A 24,073-nucleotide genomic window follows, 5' to 3' on the forward strand; every position below is an offset into this window, starting at 1 on the left:
AACATCATTCAAATACAGGTAAACATATCATCAGGTGGGTGTTAATTAATTAACACAGGTAAACATTTCATTATTAATTACAGGTGGGCATTCATTAATTACACAGGTAAACATTTCACCTTTAAATAAAGGTAAATATTTAATTTTGAATATTCTTCATTTTAGAACTTTAAGATTATTCTTTTTTTAAAAGAGAAATGTATTGCTGGCAGTGTAAACTTGTCTTGGGTAAGTCCCTAAAAGAAAGTCATCACAGGTCCATGAGTGAAGATTTAACCAGCCCATGAATCCTTTGGTTAAGGGGAACTAAATTAAATAACAGCTTTGTTTTCTAGTAAGTCAGAAGTCATGGTTTAAGCAATAAAAATAGCAATAAGATTTAAACTCACCGGATCCATGAGAAAAACTCTGGAAGCAGCAGTTAAATTGATGCCCACTCCACCAGCTTTAAGAGACAGGAGGAAGATGGTGGGCGTGTCAGGCCCCGGGGATGAGAACAGTTGGACAGCCTGCGCTCTGTCCGAGGCCTTCATGCTGCCATCAAGACGAGCAAAATGGAACCCCTGCTCACTGAGAATTTAACAAGAATATGATAACTTGTGTTGTGCACATTACTGTTTCTTTAGTGTATTAAAAATATTGAAGTCTGTGATTACATGAAAGGGTTAAGTAAAATGGATTACAGGAAGGGGTTGAGTTAAGTGGATTACATGAAGGGATTGAGTAAAATGGATTATATGAAAGGGTTGAGTAAAATGGATTACAGGAAGGGGTTGAAGAGCAACATCTTTTTAAGAGTGGTTAGTAAGGATAAGGGGTGTGATAGGATAATAATCTAAAGCAAGATCATGTAATCAACAACTCCTTAGGTCATGGTGAAACATAAAAAGTAATAAATATTTACAGAAAACTATTATTTTTGAGAATAGTAGCAGTAAAGTCTAGCACATTTTCAGAGCTGAAAGTAGTAAAGTATCTAAAGAATTTATCTTGGAAGGTGTTAAGAATTGGGAATACAATAATTAATAAATAAACCCATTGCATGTGTGACTTACTATAAGGGTGTTTCCAGTAAAGTCAACAGGGAAGTGAACTGTGATACAACTACACTCTTCACATTAGGCTCCCTTTGTCTTAGTTCATTCAAAGCTTTCATCAAGGCATCCACCTACAGGTACAAACAGCAAGTTTATGATACTAATAGAGTATCAAAATGTTTGTTCACTTTCCATTTATGTTTCAATCATGCTTGTTCAAAACATGTTCATTTTATTCATGTTTGCTTCAAAATTAAAAATTATAATAAAAATGAAGCATTTCCTTTAAAAAACTGAGAAAGCTGTAGCAAAAGTTAAACCACGGTGATTTACCTTTGAGCTAGTGCGCCACTCGTCAGGATCCAACTCATTCTCTTCCTCACCTGTCCCATCTTTAGTCTCAGACACACCAATTAGACCAGAGCTGTCCAGCATTGCTCTACACATTGGGCATTTTGGATCCTAAAATACAAAAGAGTACATGAATCTTTAATAAGTTCAACTTTTTAAACTTCCTAACAAAGAGGATAGATCTTTGTAGCTTATTACTAGGCAAGCAAAAAGATCAAATAATTAATCACAAATATGTTGCAAATAATATATATTTTATAGTTTTTATTAATTTGGACAAATAACTATGAATTATTACACAAAATGCAGTCTATATAAAAATACATAATAAATAGATATAAGAATTCCTACTTGACTTTTTTCAAACACAGCTTCAATGCAGTTCTTGCAGTAGACATGAGCACATGTTGTTATCACAGGCTGCTTGAGACTTTCTAAGCATATGGAACATTCTTCATCAGATCCAGACTCCAGGACTGTCTTCAGCAGATCTATCAGCTTCTGACGTTCTTCTTTCTCGGCTCCGGTCAAGTCTCTCTGTACTGAACCATCCAATTCTAAAAACAAAAAATTGAAAGGAATAAAATTATATTCCTTAAATAAAAAAATTTAAGAAACAAAATTTTTTAATAAAAAAAAAATAAATTCAAAGGATAAAAAAAATATTTAGAAAATGAAATTATTGTTTAATTTCTCATAGGCTATTGACATTACAGTTGGATGAACTATGAACAAACAAAAAAACTGAAGCTGCTAAATTTATATACCGGGAAATTAAAAAAACGAAGAGCAGGCAGACAAACCTAGTTTTCTCTGTTTAAGTGCAGATCTTGGTATGAGACGTGGATGACAACACATCTGTCGTAGCCTTAATAGGATTGTCAGGACAGCTCCATAATTATCTAGGAGAGTTCCTTCCCTGTAGTAGCTGCAGATTACACATAATATCAGAGTTAAGTCTCATTTTTGAAGTGTGTGTGTGTCAGCAAATGTAACTAAACTACCAAACATTCCATTTCTATCAAAGATTTTCATCAGACAAAGAAAAAACTGCAGTTTCTACATATTTTTATTAGGGATCAGTTAATTTTATTTATAAAATCATTATCCAAATTAACAGGAACTATTAAAAATCAACTTTCAAGTTACTTTCAAGAGGTTACATTTTTGACTTACTTGCCAACAATATTTTTGCCATTGCTCTGCAAAAATTCATACTCTTTTCTTTCATCAGCAGTTAATGTAATTTTCTCTAAGTAAACTTCACGTTTAGGTAAAGACACTAGAGGTTTGCCATTCAGCTGCTGACATTTTGTGCGACGCATAGCCAGATTTTTTACTAGATGTGCCACTCGTCTAAATTAAATAATAAAAATTTCAATTATGAAAAATTCATGTTGTTGAAAATTTATTGATAAATAACACAGTTTTCAATTTCTGTGAAAAGATTGTGCTAAATTTATTATTAATAAAACAATATTTGATTATTTTATGTATACAAAATTTTAGAAAAGACCAATTTAAAGATAATAACTTAAAATGGGTAACTTTAGTTATGTAGTTAAAAAAAATACTTCTGTTTTCAATATTAACATTTAAAAACTAAATGTTATATATGTAAGTAAATGACTGATATATTTTTATATTAATTTTTATATTAATTTATTATTAATGCCTCACCTTTAGCAATGTGACCACTGTTATAAATTATAACTGAAAATTTTTTTTTTATCTCACCTGAGTGCTGTACGCTCTCTTTTGACTAGAGGCAAGGCAATGATCTCATTCCAGATTTTCTTCTCAGTGAATGGTTTTACTTGTAGGAAGTTGATCAGGGACCACAGATCTTTCAGAGAGTTTTGTATTGGAGTGCCTAGTTCAAAAGAAATAAATTAGACTGTCTTAAATAAACAGATTAAAACAATTTGTGGTGTACAAACTCCAAATGAGAATACACGCTCCAGCCTATGTTTATTACACAATATTGATGAAAAAAGTTGAAGCAGACTGAGAAAATAAATTACCTGTTAAAACCCATCGCCTGATGGAATTCAACTGGAATATGGCTTTTGTTTGTTGGGCTGCAGGATTTCTTATTGTGTGCCCCTCGTCAAGTACAATACGAAGCCACTGAATCTGGTGTAGCGGGCTATCAGACCCTTTCTGTACATAAAGAATGTCTCAAGGTTATAAAACACAAAATTGAATGAGACAAAAAAGTTCCCTGGCTTGAACTCATTCAACATTTCCTGATCCATTAAGCTGAGTTAGGATAGAATATTAAAGACAGTAACTGCTGGACATAGTTCAAACGACAACAATCATGGTCAAGGTTGTACAGATGAACTCTACTTCATGTGCCTCAATGGGCATAAAGGGGTCCATTTTAAAAAAATTATTTTTTTCAAATATACAATACTTGAACAGAGCTCAAAAATAATTTTTGTCATGGGTTACCTTAAAATCTGACATTAGTGTTGAATAGGTAGTAATGATGACGTCTTGGTCCTGCAGAAACTCCACATTGTTCGTGCGCTTTGGGCCGTAGTAAACATGAAGATGGAGGCAGACAGTTTTATGAATGTGTTCCTCAAACTGGTCCTGATGGCAAAAAATAAAAATTTGAATAAATGGCATCTTTTTATGATACAAGTCTGTTTCAATTTTGTTTTTAAATTTTATACATTTTTTATGTTAGCAACTACATTAAGTAGCTAGTTTAAGTCTATTTCAAAATATGTGACTAGTACATTTTATAATGTAAAAGAAAGTATTTTTAGAAATCTTGTCATTGAAATGTTAATATCCCAACGTTTAATGTTTTCTTCTGTAAAACAATTATACACAAGCATAGTTTCACTTCTTTTAAAACCTGCACCAAAAATAAACAAAACAATTCAAACTTACCACCCAGTTACTGATGACACTAAGGGGGCAGATAATCAAAGTTCCCCTGGGTCCATCTGTTAACGTACGACCAGTCTCTTTGTCAACCCATGTTGAGTATTTTTTCTCTTCAACAGGTGGGACTATAATAAAAAAAAATCGTTAACAGTTGAGACTAAAAACACATTTTTTCAACAAATGGGAGTAAAAGAACACATTTTTTGACACATTTCGAACTGTTCACACTGAGAAGCAAAAAATGGTTAGGCTTGGAATTTCCTAATCATGTCTTACCAGCATTATGTTTTTTGGGTGAACTGTGGATGGCTGAGTGATTTTCAGTACTGTCTTCATCAGCTGAAGATTTAAAAAGTGTTATAAAAAATGTTTTTCAAACAAACCCCAAAACAATTACTTTGATTTATTTAGTAAAGGTTAAAAATCCATGCAAATGTTAGCCTTTTGTATTTGCCTACTGGAAATTGTTTTAATACATATTGTAAGAATATATTTATTTATTATAACTATACATACTTCATTCATTAACAATTATTTAGTATAAAAGAATGGAATACACAAGCCAGTATTTTAAAAAAAGAAATTAAACAAAGCAAACTTACAATCATGTATTGTTATTGGTACTCAGTGACAAAATAAACTTACAATCATATATTGTGATTGGTGTATCAGGCAAATCATCAACATTGATGCATGTTTCTGCACTGTTGCTGATATCGGGAGTAAAATTAGCTCCTTGTCCATTTATGTGGTCAGCTGTATCTGTTGTATGGATGAAACAGTTGAAACAGATATTTTACTCTTCTATTAATATTAGACAATGATTGTTAGTGGAAATTGTTATCTGTAACTATACATTAGAACCTTTAATCATTAATTATTATAATAAGCTGACAGTAAAAAATATAGTCTACATCAACAGCGAGCTAACAGTAAAATGAAGTCTACAATTCTATAAAAAGAAAATAGTTTTTAAAAACTAGTTTCTTAGAAAAAAATTAATTTACCTCCATAGTTAAATCCATATATAGTCGGTTCATTTTTCGGAGTAAATTTGAATTCCTCAATAGGATTTGGTTCACTTCTTTCACTATAGACAAATCCATTTTGAAACGGTTGATTTCCTTCAGTACTGTTAAATCCATTTACGGTAGTTAATTCTTTTCTTTCCATGTAATTAAATCCATTTACAGGCATTGATTCATTTCTTTCACAGAAAGGTGTACTAGCTTTCTTTAGATTCATAAGACACATGGCTGCCATTTCTTCTCCAGTTAAATTATCGGATTCTTCACACAAACTTTGTAGAGATTCATTCGATTTTGACTTTTTACCAGCACCTTTTTAAAAAAAAAAAGACACAAAAAAAAAGTTTTGCTTCAAACTAAATCAGATGAATATTTTTTCAAGCTAACAAATTTTTTTTTACACCACCTTACTAATCACCACATATAATTTAAATTTTAGCTCATTAGTTAATACAATTACAATTTACCTGTATTATATTCCCCTTGACAGTCTGGCATTTCATTTACAAGTTGTCTTTTCCGTGGGCTAGGATACAAAAAATAAAATGTGTTGCTAATAAAATAGCCTAGTAACATAGCGCAAAATAAAAACATAGCAAGTCTTATGCAGTAGTTTTACAGGCTTAAAACTCATTTGTCATAGAAGTGTAAAACAAGTATAAAACTACAAAAGACAGCACAATTTAAAATCTTTTGCATATAAGAACTATGACTATTTTTGGGTAACTTACCTATTATTGTGTGAGACTGATCCTGAGAGTTCCAAGTTTGATGAAGAAAACTCTTCATCTTCCATTTTCACATTGTTTAAAACTTTAAAAGAAATTGTTAAAATCAAAATAATATTACTCAATAAAACGGATTTAGCTGAAATTAAAATATTATTTTACTATTATTTTAATAACTTTTTGATTATGCTGATTTTTTATTTGATAAAACTTTTTAAGAATTTGCAACTTAAAGTTATAAGTTTATACTTAGTTCCAGAAACAGTTCAATATTTTTATAATCAAGTTAATTGTAAATGATAAAATGAATGGAAAAAGAAATTAAATTAAAAGCATGACCATGATATAAACAAGTCAAGCTAATGCAATTACTGAATAGTGAAATAAGATGATAAAAAATATCAATATTTACAGTTGTAGCATTCCATAGACATGTTGGAGGAAGACTGAGAAGGCTTGTAGAGCATTTCCTTTGATGGAAACACATCTCCTGAGGTAGCATCTGACCAAAGTCCAATGTAGGAAGAACTTGGTTCGTTAGCGCTGGGCTCAAAGTGTGGTCTCATTCTCTCTGATACAGGCTTGCAAACCTGAAAATAAAATTACAACGTGACTTTTAAAACATGTATCAATTTCTTTTTTTGCTAATATATTTTATCTAAAGTGTCATAGCAATAAAATAATCTTCAATGCAAAACCTAATCCTAAATTTAATTACCATTCTTAAAAAGCCAAAACTCTGATAATGTGATGAAGATACATTTCTGAATATAAATATTCAGGTGTATTAACGTTAAAGGAAAGTTAAAAAAAAATTTAATTTGATAAAATGAAAGAAATAACCAAGAAATAACCAGCTAAATACAAAAACTAAAAGATAAAAAATGCTACCTTTGCTGTCTGTGAAAATGGAGCTCTATTTATACTGGGATGAGTTACAGCTATGGGATTCCCATTAACAAAATTAGTTGTTATTAAAGAAATCATTTCTAACGTTTTTCCAAGACCCATGTCATCAGCTAAGATACCTGAAATTGTGGTAAAACATTGTTATGATTAGGAGGTTAAATATATTTATTAAAAGAATGGAAAGAATGTCATATACAAAAGTTCAGAGTATTAAACTTGTGTAACATTTGTAAAATATCAATTGTGTGAAAAAAGATTTAACAAAAACAATTCTATGTAATTTTTTTCAACTATTTGGATTTTATAGTTGTAAGTGGGAAAGACATTAAAAATAGAAATCAATTGTTTTTTTTATTGTAAATACTAATGCATATTAATATATTTTAAAGTGTGATAATTATTTTTTCCATTACATTAATAGTTTAAGAGTAGTGAGGTAAAGAATGCAGATCTTAACTGCGTTCCAGTTTTAAAAAACTTTTTAAAATTCAAATGTTTTAGTCTGTACTTGCCTCCATGAATACTATCAGGTTTGGTATAGGTACGCTTCTTATCAAGTGTATTAAAATAAAATTCTTTTCTTTTTTCCCAAAAAGGGGGCAGGGAATCTTTATTCTCCTTGCACATCATCCAATTGAGAGCTTGTTTTTGATGAGAGTACAGAGGTGTCTTCACAGCCTGCCAGTAAAAAAACTTATATTTAATACAAATGTAATAACAGACAGAAAATAGTTTTGGTCTGAGAGCTTTGAAAATCTGGACAACAAGAAATATTTTTAAACTCACCTTTGCTGGTGCTGCCTCTGTCACTTTGTCTCCTTCATCTAAAGTTTGAAACATTTTGTCTAGTTCATTCTCCATCTGAAAACAGTGAATTTAAATTATTTAGCATTCCGTTTCCTAAACTAACAGAGTTAAAAAATTTTAATTGGTTATTTTTTGACATAACTAAATTATAAAAATGTGTTAAAGGGTAAACAGCATTAAAACTCCTTTTACTCCAGCCCAGTAATATTACCTTATTTACATCATAAACAGGACCATTTTAATTTTAAATTAGCTTCATTGATTTCTCTGTAGTATTGTATAACACTCTATAATAACAGATTTAATGAACTATCTAACAACTGTCTTCACAAACACTACAAACACAGTGGGAAATGGTGACAAGCTATTGGCATGCCATAAAGACAAAAAACAGTGAGCATAGTTTAAAATACCTCTGTAGGTGTAACAAATGTCCTGGATGACACCACATGATCGTACTCAACAGCTGCAGAACTCCATAAAGAAGATGTAGCTGGCAGATCTTCAGCAACTCTGTTCATAGAGTTGTTAGTGACTTCAATTCCAGCAAGTGAAAGGATATTTATGACCCTCGACTTGTTTTCAGGAATCCCTTTTACTTGGACCTCAATGGGTACCCGGAATTTGCTGTTATCATTGTGTATAATCATCCTATGAAGAAAAGCAGTTAACATTAACATTAATTAGCAGTTAACATTTCTTTTGCCTAAAATCACAGTTAGACAAACTTAACTTTTATAAAATAATTATAAGAAAAGTGCAATTATGCTAGCTTATAATATTGAAACAAGAATTTAAAAGTAGTTTTGATTCAAAAGCTTTAAGTAAAATAAAGAAATATTTTTTGTACAACCAGAGTGAATTCAATTTATCAGTTGCATTATTTTACTAAATATATTAATTTTATTTTATATTCATAATCATCTTTATTTTTAGTTAATAGAATTATGAATTCTAGATAATCATAAAAGTAAATAATGTGTTACCCATCAAGCTCAGCTAAAGACTGGTCCATGATTTGAGACAAGGATTGACAATGTTCACGCTTTATCATTCCTATATGGGCACCTTGATGGTTTTCAACACGAATCCCGTAAAAATCCATCATTGTGGATGATCTTATAAGAACAACTTTTTCATGGTTGGATACCTGAACATAGGCAGAAAAACATTAATATAAAGTTTTGTAAGGTAAGAGATTATTTTGAATTTATTCTAATTATACAACATGTATATTAAAATATATTTAAAGGTATAATTTGAATTTACTATAAATATGCAACATCATTTATATTTAAATGTTTATCATTATAATTTCACAAAATCTTTAATCAGTGTTTCTTTTTAAATTGATAAATAAAAAATGACAACATTTAAAAAATAAGATCTTTAAATAAATAACTTTTATCAATAAAAAATGGCAGGTAGGTTGGTATAGCTCATGTTTGCTAAACCAAAAATTCCCAAGTTATTATTTAAATTACTGTGTAAGTCACTTACCATGCTGAAGTTTGGTCGCACACTAACAACCTCCGACTGGAACACACCAAACTGTTGCTTAGCACTTTGAGAAAAAACTGGAGAGTCTATTATTGTAGGATACAATGACTCCACTGGGGGGAAATCTAAACTACTTGGTCTTGGTCGATGCAACAAATCTGTAGCCCGCAATGTGTCCTCAAAAACTTCCTCATCTTCATCCAAAAGCCCAGCTAAATGAGAGTTCCAGTAGGAACTTCTACTGTTGTGTCTGGGATAATCCTGCGATTCATCATATTGTACTGAACTCATCATAGAAGATCTAAAAACAGGTTCTTGTATACTGGGTGGCAAACTGTTAGCTGCGTTTTGAGTAGACGGCTGGAGTTGGGTAGGCGCTGGACTTAGATTGCTAGGTGATCTGCTCGATGGAGAGTTTACAGACAAGTCAATTACTTCACCATCGAGGTTATCAAAACTCCTGGAATGTGAACTAGGGTATGTAAGTCCATGTCTGCTTGTGTTACCAAACACACTAGAGGTACTCATCCCATGTTGGTTTTCAATCTGAGATGTCTGTGTCGGAATATGGCTGGTGTTCAGATTTCTAGAAAAAAAGTAAGGTGAATGGGAAGCTGTTGGATAATCCTGCACTGTGTGTTTTGAAAATAAACTTGAATTCCCTTGATTACTGTGACTGTCATATATATTCCTATTCTCAGGCAAACCAAATTCAGGTTGAGGAAACTCAGGGCTGTAGTGTCTTGCAGGTATATTAAAAGTTCTAGGGAAAATTTCCACAACATCATCATCATCATCATCAAGGGATCTTGTTGAAGCTGTTCTAGAATTTAATCCGTGTGTATTTATGTTATCATATGGAGTATTATTTGTTTCTGGTACATCAGGCTGAGTTGGATGTGGGCTTTCGTTTCTCTCCAGCCCTCCAAAAAAAGAATCAAAAAGGTTATCAGCATTTGCATCTACTTGAATAGAACCTCTTGGCTGTAAGCTGGAATCAGTTAATATATTATCACTGTGAAATATATTTGTTGCAGTTTCTTGAATATTTGGCTGAGGCTGAACACTGTTTGAGCTAATAAAACCAGAATTAAGAGACGTTTCTGAACTAAGAGTGGAGTCATCAACAGGTAGGCTAGGGTAAACTTCTGGCTGGCTGATGTCTTCATACACTGCGATGTTGGCCCTTTCCTGTAACGTCTCACATTGAGATGGCGCTGGGCTTTGGTCAATCAAATCATTTAAAAAATGAAGATCTTCAGAAGAATAATCCTGATCAAGCAATTCTCCAAAGTCATCATCTGCAACAGTTCCACTTGCAAGTGGTAACATTTCTGTGTTTTCTTCCATGCATAAAATCCTTAATTTTTTTAAAAATTACAATAGTAAAACTAGTCTTCAAATTATATATTCATCATTTTTTAATGACAGCTGGGGCTCCAGTGACTGAAATGAAAAATAAAAAAGCTGAAATTAAACAACTATTAAATTCTATTAATGTCTAGAGCAGGAATTTCTAACATGATAATGTAAAGTTTAGGCCTAAATTTCATATATTAATTATTATTAATGGCTAGGCCTAATGATAATTCAAATTAGTAGCCTTCGAATTACTTCTTAATATAAGTATAGTTAAATTTTAATAATTAACTAGCCTAATTATAGGCCTAATTAGTAATTAATTTTATTACTACTCTAGATTTAGTCTACTACTACTTAGTTACTAATACTTAATGTCTTATAGTAAAGTAGTAGGCCTATAGTAACATAGTTACTATAGTTAACTATAGTATAAGTATAATACTATTACTAGATCTAGATTCTAGTACTAAAATCTAAAAGTACTAAAAGTACTAGATTTCTAGATCTAGTACTACTGTACACTAGGTTCTAGTTCTAGATTCTAGATCTAGATTCTAGATCTAGATCTAAATCTACTTACTAGGACTTAGTTAGACGTCTATTTTATTTTACTTAATAATATTTAACTTATTAGACAAAGATCTTTTTACCACAAGACTATGACTAGAATCTACAAGTAATTTAGTACAGAATAGATAATCATTTTATACAACTTACATCTAAAATCTATAGCCAGCAACACGGAAGCTGAAAATAACACGGATCTTCACAATGGATACGGAGCTGCCTAGAGTTGCCTTGGGCCTAGCAAAATCTATAATTAACGCTTTTATTATAAGAGTTTTTTGTGATATCATTACGGGGATTTCCGATTATTTTCTTTATAAAATAGGGCAATCACAAAAGGAAAAAAAAACTTGCATACTGAAAAAGTACTTTCGCGGAATTTCTTTTTATTATCTTTTCGGTAATGATCACAGCATTTATTCTACCTATAAAACATTTTTACATTTTAAATTATAATTATTGTTTAGGCTAATTATCGTTGTCTTCAAATTTAGGATGATTTAAGAAACAATTAAAATTAAAAGTTAAAATTAGCCTGGACCGAAATATGGCCTACGCAGTTGCTAAACACAGTAACACTTAATTTCAGATCTTGATTCTTGATTTAGTAAAGGGAATGTACGGCCAATAATATTTTACTATAAATGAAAGAAATTATGAAATATACCGAATGCATATCAACTGTATAAATTAAGCAAAAAAAAATAAATCTTGATGTTATGTTGTAGGAGGGGGTCGTCCCTAAATGACGTCCAATGGGGGAGGGGGAAAGGAGGGGGGGGGGGGGGGTAACGATGTGTGATGATGAGGACGAGGGTTTAGATAGAGTGATGTCACATTTTTTGCATTTAAAAAAAAAGTAATGCTAGAAACTGAATTTTAGACGATATTTTGGGTTGAGAAAACCGTTTTTGTAAATTGTAATAGAAATTGATTCCATAGCTCTATGTTGAGCGAGGTCAACCAATATTTTAGAGAGAAATCAATGTTTAAAAAAAATTAAACTGCAATTATGAGGGGATTGTAGGCTAAGATGTGACGTCAGTTTAAAGAGGGGGGGGTCTGGCTTTTTGTGACGATGGGGAGTGGCGAGATAAAATTCTTAAAAAGGGTGACGTCATTTGTGGATTAAGAGATGCCTGGAAGATACTCTGTTCGTGGATGCCCCAAATATAGATGTAACAGGTTTAGCGTGTTGTCAACGTTAACCTACTAGCGTCTGTAGGTTCCTAGTGGTGTTTTATCAAAACAGCATTAGATAAGACTCGAATAAATTCTTTTTAAAGCCCCCCAAAACTTTTTTCTCGAAAAAGGATGACTATTCACGAAAGTATGCGCAAATACAACTCCAATATCGCGTGTTTGCCTTCCTCACAAGTAGACTTCTAATCTCAGGGTCTTTAGATGGCGTTCGTAAGACTTCAGATGTTATGCAGAGTAGCAAAGTTAGACTCCATCAAGGCTTCAAACCTACGTCTTTGTCTAGAGTATCTATCATAGCGTAGTATCCATTTAGCATGTTTGGTTGTTGCGCCACACCAATGGTCCATATTTATAAATTATTTATTGAATTCAAAACAGAGGAACCAAAATAACAATGTTGACGGCAATGTTTTGTCTTTTGGTAGTAGGCATGTAAGTATGCTATAGGCCTATCTATTATCGGTGTTTCTTTCAGACTTTTTTTCTCCGGAGGTGGGTGGACACTTAAAACTTTCGGGGAAGGGGGGGGGGGGGGCAGAATGGACTAAATTTTCTGGGGTGGACAGGGGTAAAGTATATATTTTCTATATAGATTCTTTTTTAGGGAAGGGGGGGGGGGGGGACACCGTCCTTCTCTCCCCAAAAAGATGCTTAAAAGAAACACTGTCTCTCATTAATAGACCCCAGATATTATAGGACCTTTTCTTTATAGAATGATGTGATTCCCATAATTTAACTTTAAGCTGGGCAGAATTTCGACAACTCTATTATAATTGTGTCATTATTATTTAGTTCATTTAAAACTTCTGTTCCTATCGCCTTAAGCTTAAAAGCTTACTTTGTCATTCCAAAGTTCATTCGGTGAATCTTCTATAAAGATGTATACGACTGAATCATCGAACAACTGCATAGCGTTTCGGATCAGAATTTTTAAAGTTGTCTCATTTTTGTGCAGTCTGTTAACTCTTTTTTCTCAGAATAGCCAATGGGGCACTTTCCTAGAATTTAACAAAAAATACAGATAAAGTAGGGCGACGATGATTTGGCCAAACTGTTTGATTAAAATCTTTGAAAATCGGCGGATCTAGACAGGAAGTAGATATATGTGCATCCAAGTAATCAGAATTTTCAAATCGTTTTTCAATTGCTTTTACAAATCGTCCATGATGCAATTCAATGCCCATTGCAATATTACTAGGGATTAAATGCGTATTATGATGCTGGTTCTTGTAAAGTACAAATCAGTTCAATCAACAATCTTGAGTTTGTATTATCAGTTCCCGAACATTTGTAACGGACTTAAAACGGACCCCACACCTTCCCTTCGTATGCTGAGGTCAAGAAACATATGAACTCTAATTCATCTGCCCAATGGATCGCTAGGTCTAAAGAGGATTATTTTTAAATCTCTTTTTTTATACCCACAATCGCCAATAAGATTTGGTGCCGAGATTCATGTTGGTGATCGAGCCAAACATCTACTAATGTTGTATACGATCAGTGGCGTAGCCAGAATCGTCTTAATGGGGGGGGGGGGGGGGTCCAATTTTTACCCGGGGACAAGCTTTTGATTTACACCCCCCTCAGACTTTTGATTTGCACCCCTCTCAAACTTTCGATTTGCACCCCCCCCCCTCATACTTTATATATAGGAGTCAATGGTCACTACTAATGTTGTATACGATTCTCTACAAAAGAACACACTACTAATGTTGTATACGATTCTTTACTAAAGAACACACCGACGACATTGAGCAGTTAAAAAGTGTAACCGAATCGTTCGTGGTTTGAGTGGGGTCACTTAGAACACGATTCAATTCATTTACGTGGCACCAGACATCTGACGCGCTGTGACGTCACTCAACCATTCGCTAAATCCGTTGTATTGTCCTAGCCCATCAGTAACATTACCAATGTAATATTCAGTATGTAAGCTACATTTAATGTGTTTGTCTTGAAATAATTCAACTATGACTTTTCTAGTACAAGATGAAGATGTAGCTAGCAACACATAAATCGCTCAAGAACTTTATCTGCGATGCATCTGATGACCCACTGTTTGAGCACTTTATGCTTACATCCTGGTGTGTTTAGTTGCACTGAAACATGCCAGCAGATTTCATCTCCGCTAAACATGTTTTATTTAATCTCATCGTGTCTATGATATAATTTCATGTTTAATAGAAGGGTAGTCAAATGTCCTCTCCCCTTATTAGCCAAATTAGACGCGCATCTAATGATGCTTTTGCTTGATGGACTTGATGTCTGTATCAATACGTTTTTCAATTATAATTTGATACGATTAGAAATATTTTCAGGAACCCAAGTCGATTGTGCTGTCAATGTATTACATGACCACGAGGATTTATACCATGTTTTCCAATCAATTTCATAATCTCATTTACTCTCTCCAGCATTTGCTTTTGATCTTATTCTCGCTACTTAACCCTTTATCTACTGACGGTACTTATAAGTACCACTTTAATTAAATGCCTGTATTATTTTTAATTTAATACGAATTTTAAAAATTATTGAAGTAATTAATAGTATTATCTCCCCTGAGTCGCAGGTAGTCGGAGGTATCAATGATTTTTGAAAATTACTGGTGTGGCGCCATTTTCAATGTCTTGCTATATCGGTAGTTCACAATTTTTCTGTACATTTCTCACATACGTTCTTGATTTCCCTTTGTTTTACCTTATTTTTCAAGTTTCAACCCCAAATATTTTTTATTGGCAACTTCAATAGTCAGGCAAACGTATTTAACTTCTAGTTATACAATTTTAATCAAATTGTCTTTGTATTAGATCGATGTTTACAAGTGGACTTATAAGTACCGTCAGGGCATACGGTCATTTTTTTTGGATTTTTAGAAAATGGCAGAATTGTTAGGTGGAGTTACATAAATATTGTCTTGATAATTAATTATCGAAATGTACTCAAAAAATGATATTTACACATTTATAAGAAGTTTAGCATATGGTTTACCTAAGAAATATTGTAATTACATGTTAATTTCTAGTAATAAAAAAATAACAAGAATAAAGGTATCAGTTGCAGGCTCGTTTACAAGGTTTAGTTTACTTCATTTGTATACCAAAGCTTAGTTCTAGTTGTAAGATTTAATTTGTTAGTTATATTTACTGCACTAAACTGTCTTGCCTACAACAACTAGCATTTACGTAATGTATACATGTAGGCTAGTAATAGTCCATACTTCTGCATATAGTATAGATCTATACGGTAAATTTTAATCAGTAAACAGAAAGGAGTAGGCCACTACGGCTATCCTAAACACATTGAGCTCACTTCTATTTATGAACTTTGCACTGTAGTGTAGACTTGTCATAACATTCTAGTAGGCTACTAGTATACTAGTATTACTTGTAGTTGCGTGCTGAATGACTAGGCTTTTGTTTGTTAATTCGGCTCATTGTACTAGCTATTGGAAGCTTCCAGCAAAAGCATGTTCATTCCGGCAATCGTTGCTACACCAGAAAGACCACAGACATGATTGAGGGAGCATGACATGTCGACTACTTTTGCTGTGTTTGAGGTCTAAGATGTGTTCCGATAGAAAATCCAGTAAAAATCGTACTCAAAATATACTTTTGTGCTGTATTTATGTGTGAAAATTACAAAAAGTGATTGTTATAATGATTGCCATGTTATTAGTTAATAAATTGTATCGTTTGTTCCTGTTTTGTAAAAAAAAAAATTTTTGAAAAAAAATGTCCTAGTTTACTGACGGTACTTATAAGTACCAATATCTGTTTGGGCCATTAAAAATTTATGAAACGAAATTTCCTTCGATATATGCTTTGAATGTGCCAAAAGCAATATAGTAACACATTATTTAAGTAAAAATCTCATTCAGAACATAATTCCGTAAATAAAGGGTTAAGTTATTTTGTTGGGAGAAAAAAAAGGCACACCCTTATCGTGTTATATGTTGTTTCACGTGCTCCTCTATGCACGTATTTCCAGGAATTCACTCCCCCTTGCCGTATTAAGAAAACTGGGCACAGCAGGTGTGTAGATTATTTACTGTAAGCCCCCTATTTTAAAAAAAAAAAATAAACACAACTATTTCCTAGAAATACATGTGAGTCCGACTGCTGTTGGTATAAAAATGATAGCCTACAAATTGGGTTGTGTGCCGTTATTGGTGGGCCATCGGGATTTTTTCCGTGTCCCAGCCCATCACTAGGGGTAGGTGGTGGTGGTGGGGGGGGGGGGGGGGGTAGAATTGTACTAAAGGAATAGCGCGCGTTTTAATAATTATTATATAAAGTGAAATGTGTTATTATAGGCGTATAATTTTGTTAAAACTGTATTGTACATGTAGTATTAGGGGTTATTGGGCAATGTTAAAAAAAATACCTATGATTCTTTCTTTTCAAATGTTCTACAAATAGTTAGACGAAGAAGCTGATTTTAATTAGCTTATTTGTTTTTCCTTAAAACCAGTTTCTGTCGAGAATGTAACAAGCGTCGTGTTGGTAGGGGGGGGGGGAGGGTTGGTCCTAGAAATATAACATGAAAGCTGGTCTATGGTCTATGAAGTGGCTGTATATAAAGTATATGGGGGTAGGGGATTAAAATGCCCTAGTAGTCTCTTAAATTTTATATTATGTGCGCGATAGATATGATTTAATTTCAGGAGATTAACAATTGTCTGTATATCTAAGCACTAATTATGTTTAAATGATAAATAGCCTAATTAAGAAGTGTTTTTTTTTAAATAGTCAGTGATTCAATTAGCTGCTTATCTTATTATTAAATCTAAATAGGAAGTACCCCTTGACTCATCTTCAACATAGCCATTGTCATATAAAACTTCCTTCTACTGTAAGTGTTACAGCTACCATCTGCTACATCCTAGTCGGCCTACAGATTCGTCGTACAGACCCAAATGTGTTGCTATTTATGGAATCCGTCAGAATGTAATCCTGTTTTTCGGGAAGTTCAGTTTTTTATCTTAAGCTTTGCAGCATATTACGTTTTATTTGAATAGCTCTAGACTTGATTGGTTTTTCCCCAGGAAATTATCGTCAAGTTATCTAATGTGTCGTGGGCGGCATACGCAAAGTAATGATTCTTATTAAACTGAGTAATATATTTGATACTGAAACATTAAAAACCAACAACTAGATCTATAGAGCAATATTTAACCGACATGGCAAGCCCCTCACATAATTGTATTTGCCAGTTGAAACAACTTTCAAAAAGTGTCTTGATTATCCATTGTGATTCGCTCTTATCTTGAAAATTACATGTTAACATGGCGTCTCCGCTTGTAGTGGGCAGTTTTGGTAGGAATGCTATTAGAACTATGTAGGTCACCACCCCTCCAATGGGTCTTGGACAGTGTTTCTTCCAGACTTTTTTCTCCGGGGGGGGGGGGGGGGGCACTTGAAATTTTCGGGGGGGGGGGGCGGTAGACTTTCTTCGGGGGGGGGGGGGGGGGCGGACACTGTTAAAAGTATATATTTTCTATATAAATTATATAACTTTCATTTCGTTCGGGGGGGGGGGTAGACTTTCTTCGAGGGGGGGGGGGGGATCGATCTCTCCCCCCCCCCCCACAAAGAGATGCCTGGAAGAAACTGAATGTCTGTCATGGGCTGACGGAGTATAAAATAAATCGTAACTCAAACTTGCCTAAGCAATATATAGAATACAGAAAAAAAAACCCGACAATATGCTGATTCCATCCGTAACTTATCCCTATTATATCTGTATCTTGAATTGGCCCGAGGAGGGAGGGGGGTTGAAGAGGCTATAGAGATTGATCTGCGTGCGATCCCCTGCTCCCATTAGCCCTCCCAAATATTCTAGGCCCGCAGGGCCGCAACTCACAATTTCACATTACAAATATGTTGTAAAATTTAAAAAATTAATTACATGAAAAGGCTACGTAAGTTTGGAGAAAACGCGTGTTAGATGTTTATTAGAAACAATAGCAAACCTTTAGGCTATTGAGTTACATTAACATTAAACAAAGTTAGGTTAATTATGTCAATATGTAGGACTACATCCAACTAAAATAACACGATTAGTGGAAATAAGAATTTAAAAAATCAAATATATCACGTTTCTACTTTTTTGTGCTATATATATATAGGCCTAATATTAATATGTATCCCCTAGAACACATTTTAGGCTCCTTGCCATAGTATTTTTGTAAAGCCTGTACAACGTTCTGAACAATTGTTCAACCCACATTGTACACATCGCTCTCAATGTTCACGAGATCGTAGATCTAGTTTATAATGTAGGCTTACGGTTTAAATATGGTCAGCAAGAGTTTCACTTTATAACATAATAACACGAATAAAATTGATCTTTACTTACTTTAACCACCTGTCATCGACTTATCCAAACAGCCGTAGTGTGTCTATATGAGCTTCTTAAGGACGATGTAGAGAAGTTATAAACCCTGACACATGGTTTTTTTTAACACTAGTAACGTCAGACTACACAAGTTGTACATTGTCATGACAAACACACGATTTCTGGGAAAAATTAATCACACCGTCAAGTATGGCAATGGCACAGGATTTTCGTCATCTAAACAAGGTTTTACAAATTTTTTGGTCGGTCGTTTAGAAAACATAAACCAGTAACCATAGAATTTCGTGTAATGCGACAAATGATGGTCATTAATTAATTAGAATCTCAAATGCTGTGGCTATTTAAATCCACACGCAATCATTTTCTAAAAAAAAAAAATTTGTTAATCGTCATCCGCCCAATAGTTTAGATGTTTATTGTTCGGGAAAACCCAACTCATTTTTCGCGTGGTATTTTCAGTTTACGAAAGGACTGTAAAAAAAGGAAATCCCCAGAATTTGTGTTTCCTTTTTTAAAACCAAAACGGGCCACTCGAGTTTGAGTCACAATGACAGGTTTATGAGAGTAAAGCCAGGGAATAAAGGGTCAAATAAATTTGAAGCCAGTTGTAAATTTTAAGTGAATGAAGTTTACATGTGATAGTTCCAACTGTTCTGATTAACGGTAAATGACAAGTTCAGGACAAGAGAGCACCATGGCAAGTTCAAGACTGTGTATCACCATGACAATAGAGCACAATGACAAGTTTGGGACACGAGAACAAAAACAAGTTCAGGAAAACAGCACATTGACAAGTTCAGTAAAAAAAAAAAACACTGACAAGTTCAGGGCAAATGGAGCAAAATGAAAAGTTCAGGACTAGAGAGTGAAATGACAAGTTCAGGATAGCAGAGCAGAATGTCATTAACACATTTAAAAAACCCACAATGGCACAAACCTAATGCAAGAACACAATGACATTAATGACAATAATTAAATAGGAAACAAAAACAGAATAGTGACAGACTATGATAGGAACAGAACATAAAAGAACCCATTGACAAGAACAGAGCAAAGGCAAAAAACTGAGCTTAGTGACAGTAGAAGAACACATTGACTAGAATAGAACACAATGGCAAGAACAGAAAACATGAACAGAACACAATAACAAGAATAGAATACAATAATAAGAACAGAACATAATTTATAATTAATACAAAAATAGATGGTAAGTTTAAAAAAATATTTATTAATAATCTTGATCATCACCAACAAGTAAGCTGATGCATGATAAAAAAAATTCTTTACAACAATCAACACTTTTTCATGTCAACAAAACACAGCTGACTGGTAAAATTAACAGCAGAGCTAAAACAAATTCAATAAATCAACAAATGACATACAATTTTAGCTTAACAGTTTTCAGATAATTTTCCTGACACATTATTTACAAATGTAAAGTACTTGATTGAATGTAAAACATCAGAATCAGGAAACTCAAACAATGAACACATTATTTAAAACTGTACAGTACTTGACAGAATGTAAAACATCAGAATCAGGAAACTCAGATCAATATTTACACTGGTAGAACAGATCTAGGCACAAAGAGATTACTACATGAAAGGGTTATGCTGTAATAAATACCCAGTGATTTACACACTTGTTTATTAATAGTATAACTAAGAATTAATTAACAAACTCCTCATAGGCTGTAATGTTATAATTAGTGACTTTTTAAAAATGTGACAAGCAATAGGACAGAGGAAGCAGAGTTCATCTGTGACCTTACTATATATCTATGTATTGGTAAAAGATAAAATATTGATAGAATGCAGCCTTACATTTCTGAGTAGGTGAACCCACATAATTTGATAACTAATAAGTACCTGCATTATCAATGTTATAGTAACTTCACTAAAACAAAGCTGTTATCAATATTCTACGAAGTACTGTTATTTTTTTTCCTAGCTGTTTTATTTAACTTTGCCAATCCGAAGCGGATCAGCATTCTACTTCACAATTAGAAATTTAACTGCAATAAACCTTTGATGTCATCTATTATATTCCTTCTGCGCTCCTCTGCTGTCAGTTGTTTACCAAATGCAACTTTCATCAAATGGGTTTTCTTTTCCTGCAGTTCCAGCATTCTTTCTTCAATGGAGTCTTCAATCACAAACTGTTAAGTTAAAAGAAAACATTTCAATTACAAACTGTAAGGTTAAAAGAAAACATTTCAATTACAAACTGTAAAGTTAAAAGAAAACATTTCAATTACAAACTGTAAAGTTAAAAGAAAACATTTCAATTACAAACTGTAAAGTTAAAAGAAAACATTTCAATTACAAACTGTAAAGTTAAAAGAAAACATTTCAATTACAAATAGTATCGATCATTAAAAACATTTCAATTTCAAACTATAACGTTCATAAAATCAATTACAAACTGTAACATTCATAAAATCAATTACAAAAATCAATTACCAACTGTAACCTTCAAAAAATCAATTACAAACTATAACGTTCATAAAATCAATTAAAAATGGTAATATTCATAAAATCAATTACAAACTGCTATAGTTTGTCCACTTACCCTAGTGATGATGACATATTTAGTCTGTCCACTTACCCTAGTGATGATGACATATTTAGTCTGTCCACTTACCCTAGTGATGATGACATATTTAGTCTGTCCACTTACCCTAGTGATGATGACATATTTAGTCTGTCCACTTACCCTAGTGATGATGACATATTTAGTCTGTCCACTTACCCTAGTGATGATGACATATTTAGTCTGTCCACTTACCCTAGTGATGATGACATATTTAGTCTGTCCACTTACCCTAGTGATGATGACATCTTGTGTCTGTCCACTTACCCTAGTGATGATGACATCTTGTGTCTGTCCACTTACCCTAGTGATAATGACATCTTGTGTCTGTCCACTTACCCTAGTGATGATGACATCTTGTGTCTGTCCACTTACCCTAGTGATGATGACATCTTGTGTCTGTCCACTTACCCTAGTGATGATGACATCTTGTGTCTGTCCACTTACCCTAGTGATGATGACATCTTGTGTCTGTCCACTTACCCTAGTGATGATGACATCTTGTGTCTGTCCACTTACCCTAGTGATGATGACATCTTGTGTCTGTCCACTTACCCTAGTGATGATGACATCTTGTGTCTGTCCACTTACCCTAGTGATGATGACATCTTGTGTCTGTCCACTTACCCTAGTGATGATGACATATTTAGTCTGTCCACTTACCCTAGTGATGATGACATCTCGTGTCTGTCCACTTACCCTAGTGATAATGACATCTTGTGTCTGTCCACTTACCCTAGTGATGATGACATCTTGTGTCTGTCCACTTACCCTAGTGATGATGACATATTTAGTCTGTCCACTTACCCTAGTGATGATGACATCTTGTGTCTGTCCACTTACCCTAGTGATGATGACATATTTAGTCTGCCCACTTACCCTAGTGATGATGACATCTTGTGTCTGTCCACTTACCCTAGTGATGATGACATATTTAGTCTGCCCACTTACCCTAGTGATGATGACATATTTAGTCTGCCCACTTACCCTAGTGATGATGACATCTTGTGTCTGTCCACTTACCCTAGTGATGATGACATATTTAGTCTGCCCACTTACCCTAGTGATGATGACATATTTAGTCTGCCCACTTACCCTAGTGATGATGACATCTTGTGTCTGTCCACTTACCCTAGTGATGATGACATATTTAGTCTGTCCACTTACCCTAGTGATAATGACATCTTGTGTCTGTCCACTTACCCTAGTGATGATGACATCTTGTGTCTGTCCACTTACCCTAGTGATGATGACATCTTGTGTCTGTCCACTTACCCTAGTGATAATGACATCTTGTGTCTGTCCACTTACCCTAGTGATGATGACATCTTGTGTCTGTCCACTTACCCTAGTGATGATGACATCTTGTGTCTGTCCACTTACCCTTGTGATGATGACATATTTAGTCTGCCCACTTACCCTAGTGATGATGACATATTTAGTCTGCCCACTTACCCTAGTGATGATGACATCTTGTGTCTGTCCACTTACCCTAGTGATGATGACATATTTAGTCTGTCCACTTACCCTAGTGATGATGACATATTTAGTTTGTCCACTTACCCTAGTGATGATGACATATTTAGTCTGTCCACTTACCCTAGTGATGATGACATTTTGTGTCTGTCCACTTACCCTAGTGATGATGACATCTTGTGTCTGTCCACTTACCCTAGTGATGATGACATCTTGTGTCTGTCCACTTACCCTAGTGATGATGACATCTTGTGTCTGCCCACTTACCCTAGTGATGATGACATCTTGTGTCTGTCCACTTACCCTAGTGATGATGACATCTTGTGTCTGTCCACTTACCCTAGTGATGATGACATCTTGTGTCTGTCCACTTACCCTAGTGATGATGACATCTTGTGTCTGTCCACTTACCCTAGTGATGATGACATCTTGTGTCTGTCCACTTACCCTAGTGATGATGACATCTTGTGTCTGTCCACTTACCCTAGTGATGATGACATCTTGTGTCTGTCCACTTACCCTAGTGATGATGACATCTTGTGTCTGTCCACTTACCCTAGTGATGATGACATCTTGTGTCTGTCCACTTACCCTAGTGATGATGACATCTTGTGTCTGTCCACTTACCCTAGTGATGATGACATCTTGTGTCTGTCCACTTACCCTAGTGATAATGACATCTTGTGTCTGTCCACTTACCCTAGTGATGATGACATCTTGTGTCTGTCCACTTACCCTAGTGATGATGACATATTTAGTCTGTCCACTTACCCTAGTGATGATGACATATTTAGTTTGTCCACTTACCCTAGTGATGATGACATATTTAGTCTGTCCACTTACCCTAGTGATGATGACATCTTGTGTCTGTCCACTTACCCTAGTGATGATGACATCTTGTGTCTGTCCACTTACCCTAGTGATGATGACATATTTAGTCTGTCCACTTACCCTAGTGATGATGACATCTTGTGTCTGTCCACTTACCCTAGTGATGATGACATCTTGTGTCTGTCCACTTACCCTAGTGATAATGACATCTTGTGTCTGTCCACTTACCCTAGTGATGATGACATCTTGTGTCTGTCCACTTACCCTAGTGATGATGACATCTTGTGTCTGTCCACTTACCCTAGTGATGATGACATCTTGTGTCTGTCCACTTACCCTAGTGATGATGACATCTTGTGTCTGTCCACTTACCCTAGTGATGATGACATCTTGTGTCTGTCCACTTACCCTAGTGATGATG

At 34.1% G+C, this 24,073-nt stretch overlaps 2 protein-coding genes across 2 annotated transcripts in view; both read right to left on the reverse strand.

Moving 5' to 3' along the window:
• Positions 1-353: 353 nt before the first annotated feature.
• On the reverse strand, positions 354-11,426 carry LOC131943110 (helicase-like transcription factor). Its single transcript, XM_059303134.1, has 23 exons — positions 11,344-11,426; positions 9,265-10,710; positions 8,751-8,914; positions 8,178-8,415; positions 7,744-7,818; positions 7,470-7,635; positions 6,940-7,076; positions 6,461-6,638; positions 6,052-6,133; positions 5,788-5,846; positions 5,300-5,632; positions 4,938-5,054; positions 4,569-4,631; positions 4,296-4,417; positions 3,846-3,989; positions 3,413-3,551; positions 3,126-3,261; positions 2,565-2,744; positions 2,192-2,316; positions 1,740-1,945; positions 1,371-1,499; positions 1,056-1,168; positions 354-570 (listed from the first exon to the last, which is right to left on the reverse strand). Exons 2-23 carry the CDS (start codon positions 10,612-10,614, stop codon positions 354-356), a joined length of 4,473 nt encoding a protein of 1,490 aa, XP_059159117.1. The 5' UTR covers positions 10,615-10,710; positions 11,344-11,426.
• Positions 11,427-20,007: 8,581 nt separating this feature from the next.
• LOC131943100 (helicase-like transcription factor) overlaps positions 20,008-24,073 on the reverse strand; it is a 32,772-nt gene continuing 28,706 nt past the window's right edge. Inside the window, exon 25 of the mRNA XM_059303124.1 lies at positions 20,008-20,911. Coding sequence (XP_059159107.1) covers positions 20,756-20,911 — 156 coding nt within the window. The 3' untranslated portion in view covers positions 20,008-20,755. The remainder of the gene's footprint in view (positions 20,912-24,073) is intronic.

This window comes from Physella acuta, unplaced genomic scaffold (assembly GCF_028476545.2).
Source record: "Physella acuta isolate Inbredline_101_S28 unplaced genomic scaffold, ASM2847654v3 ptg000441l, whole genome shotgun sequence".
NCBI lineage: Eukaryota > Metazoa > Mollusca > Gastropoda > Physidae > Physella > Physella acuta.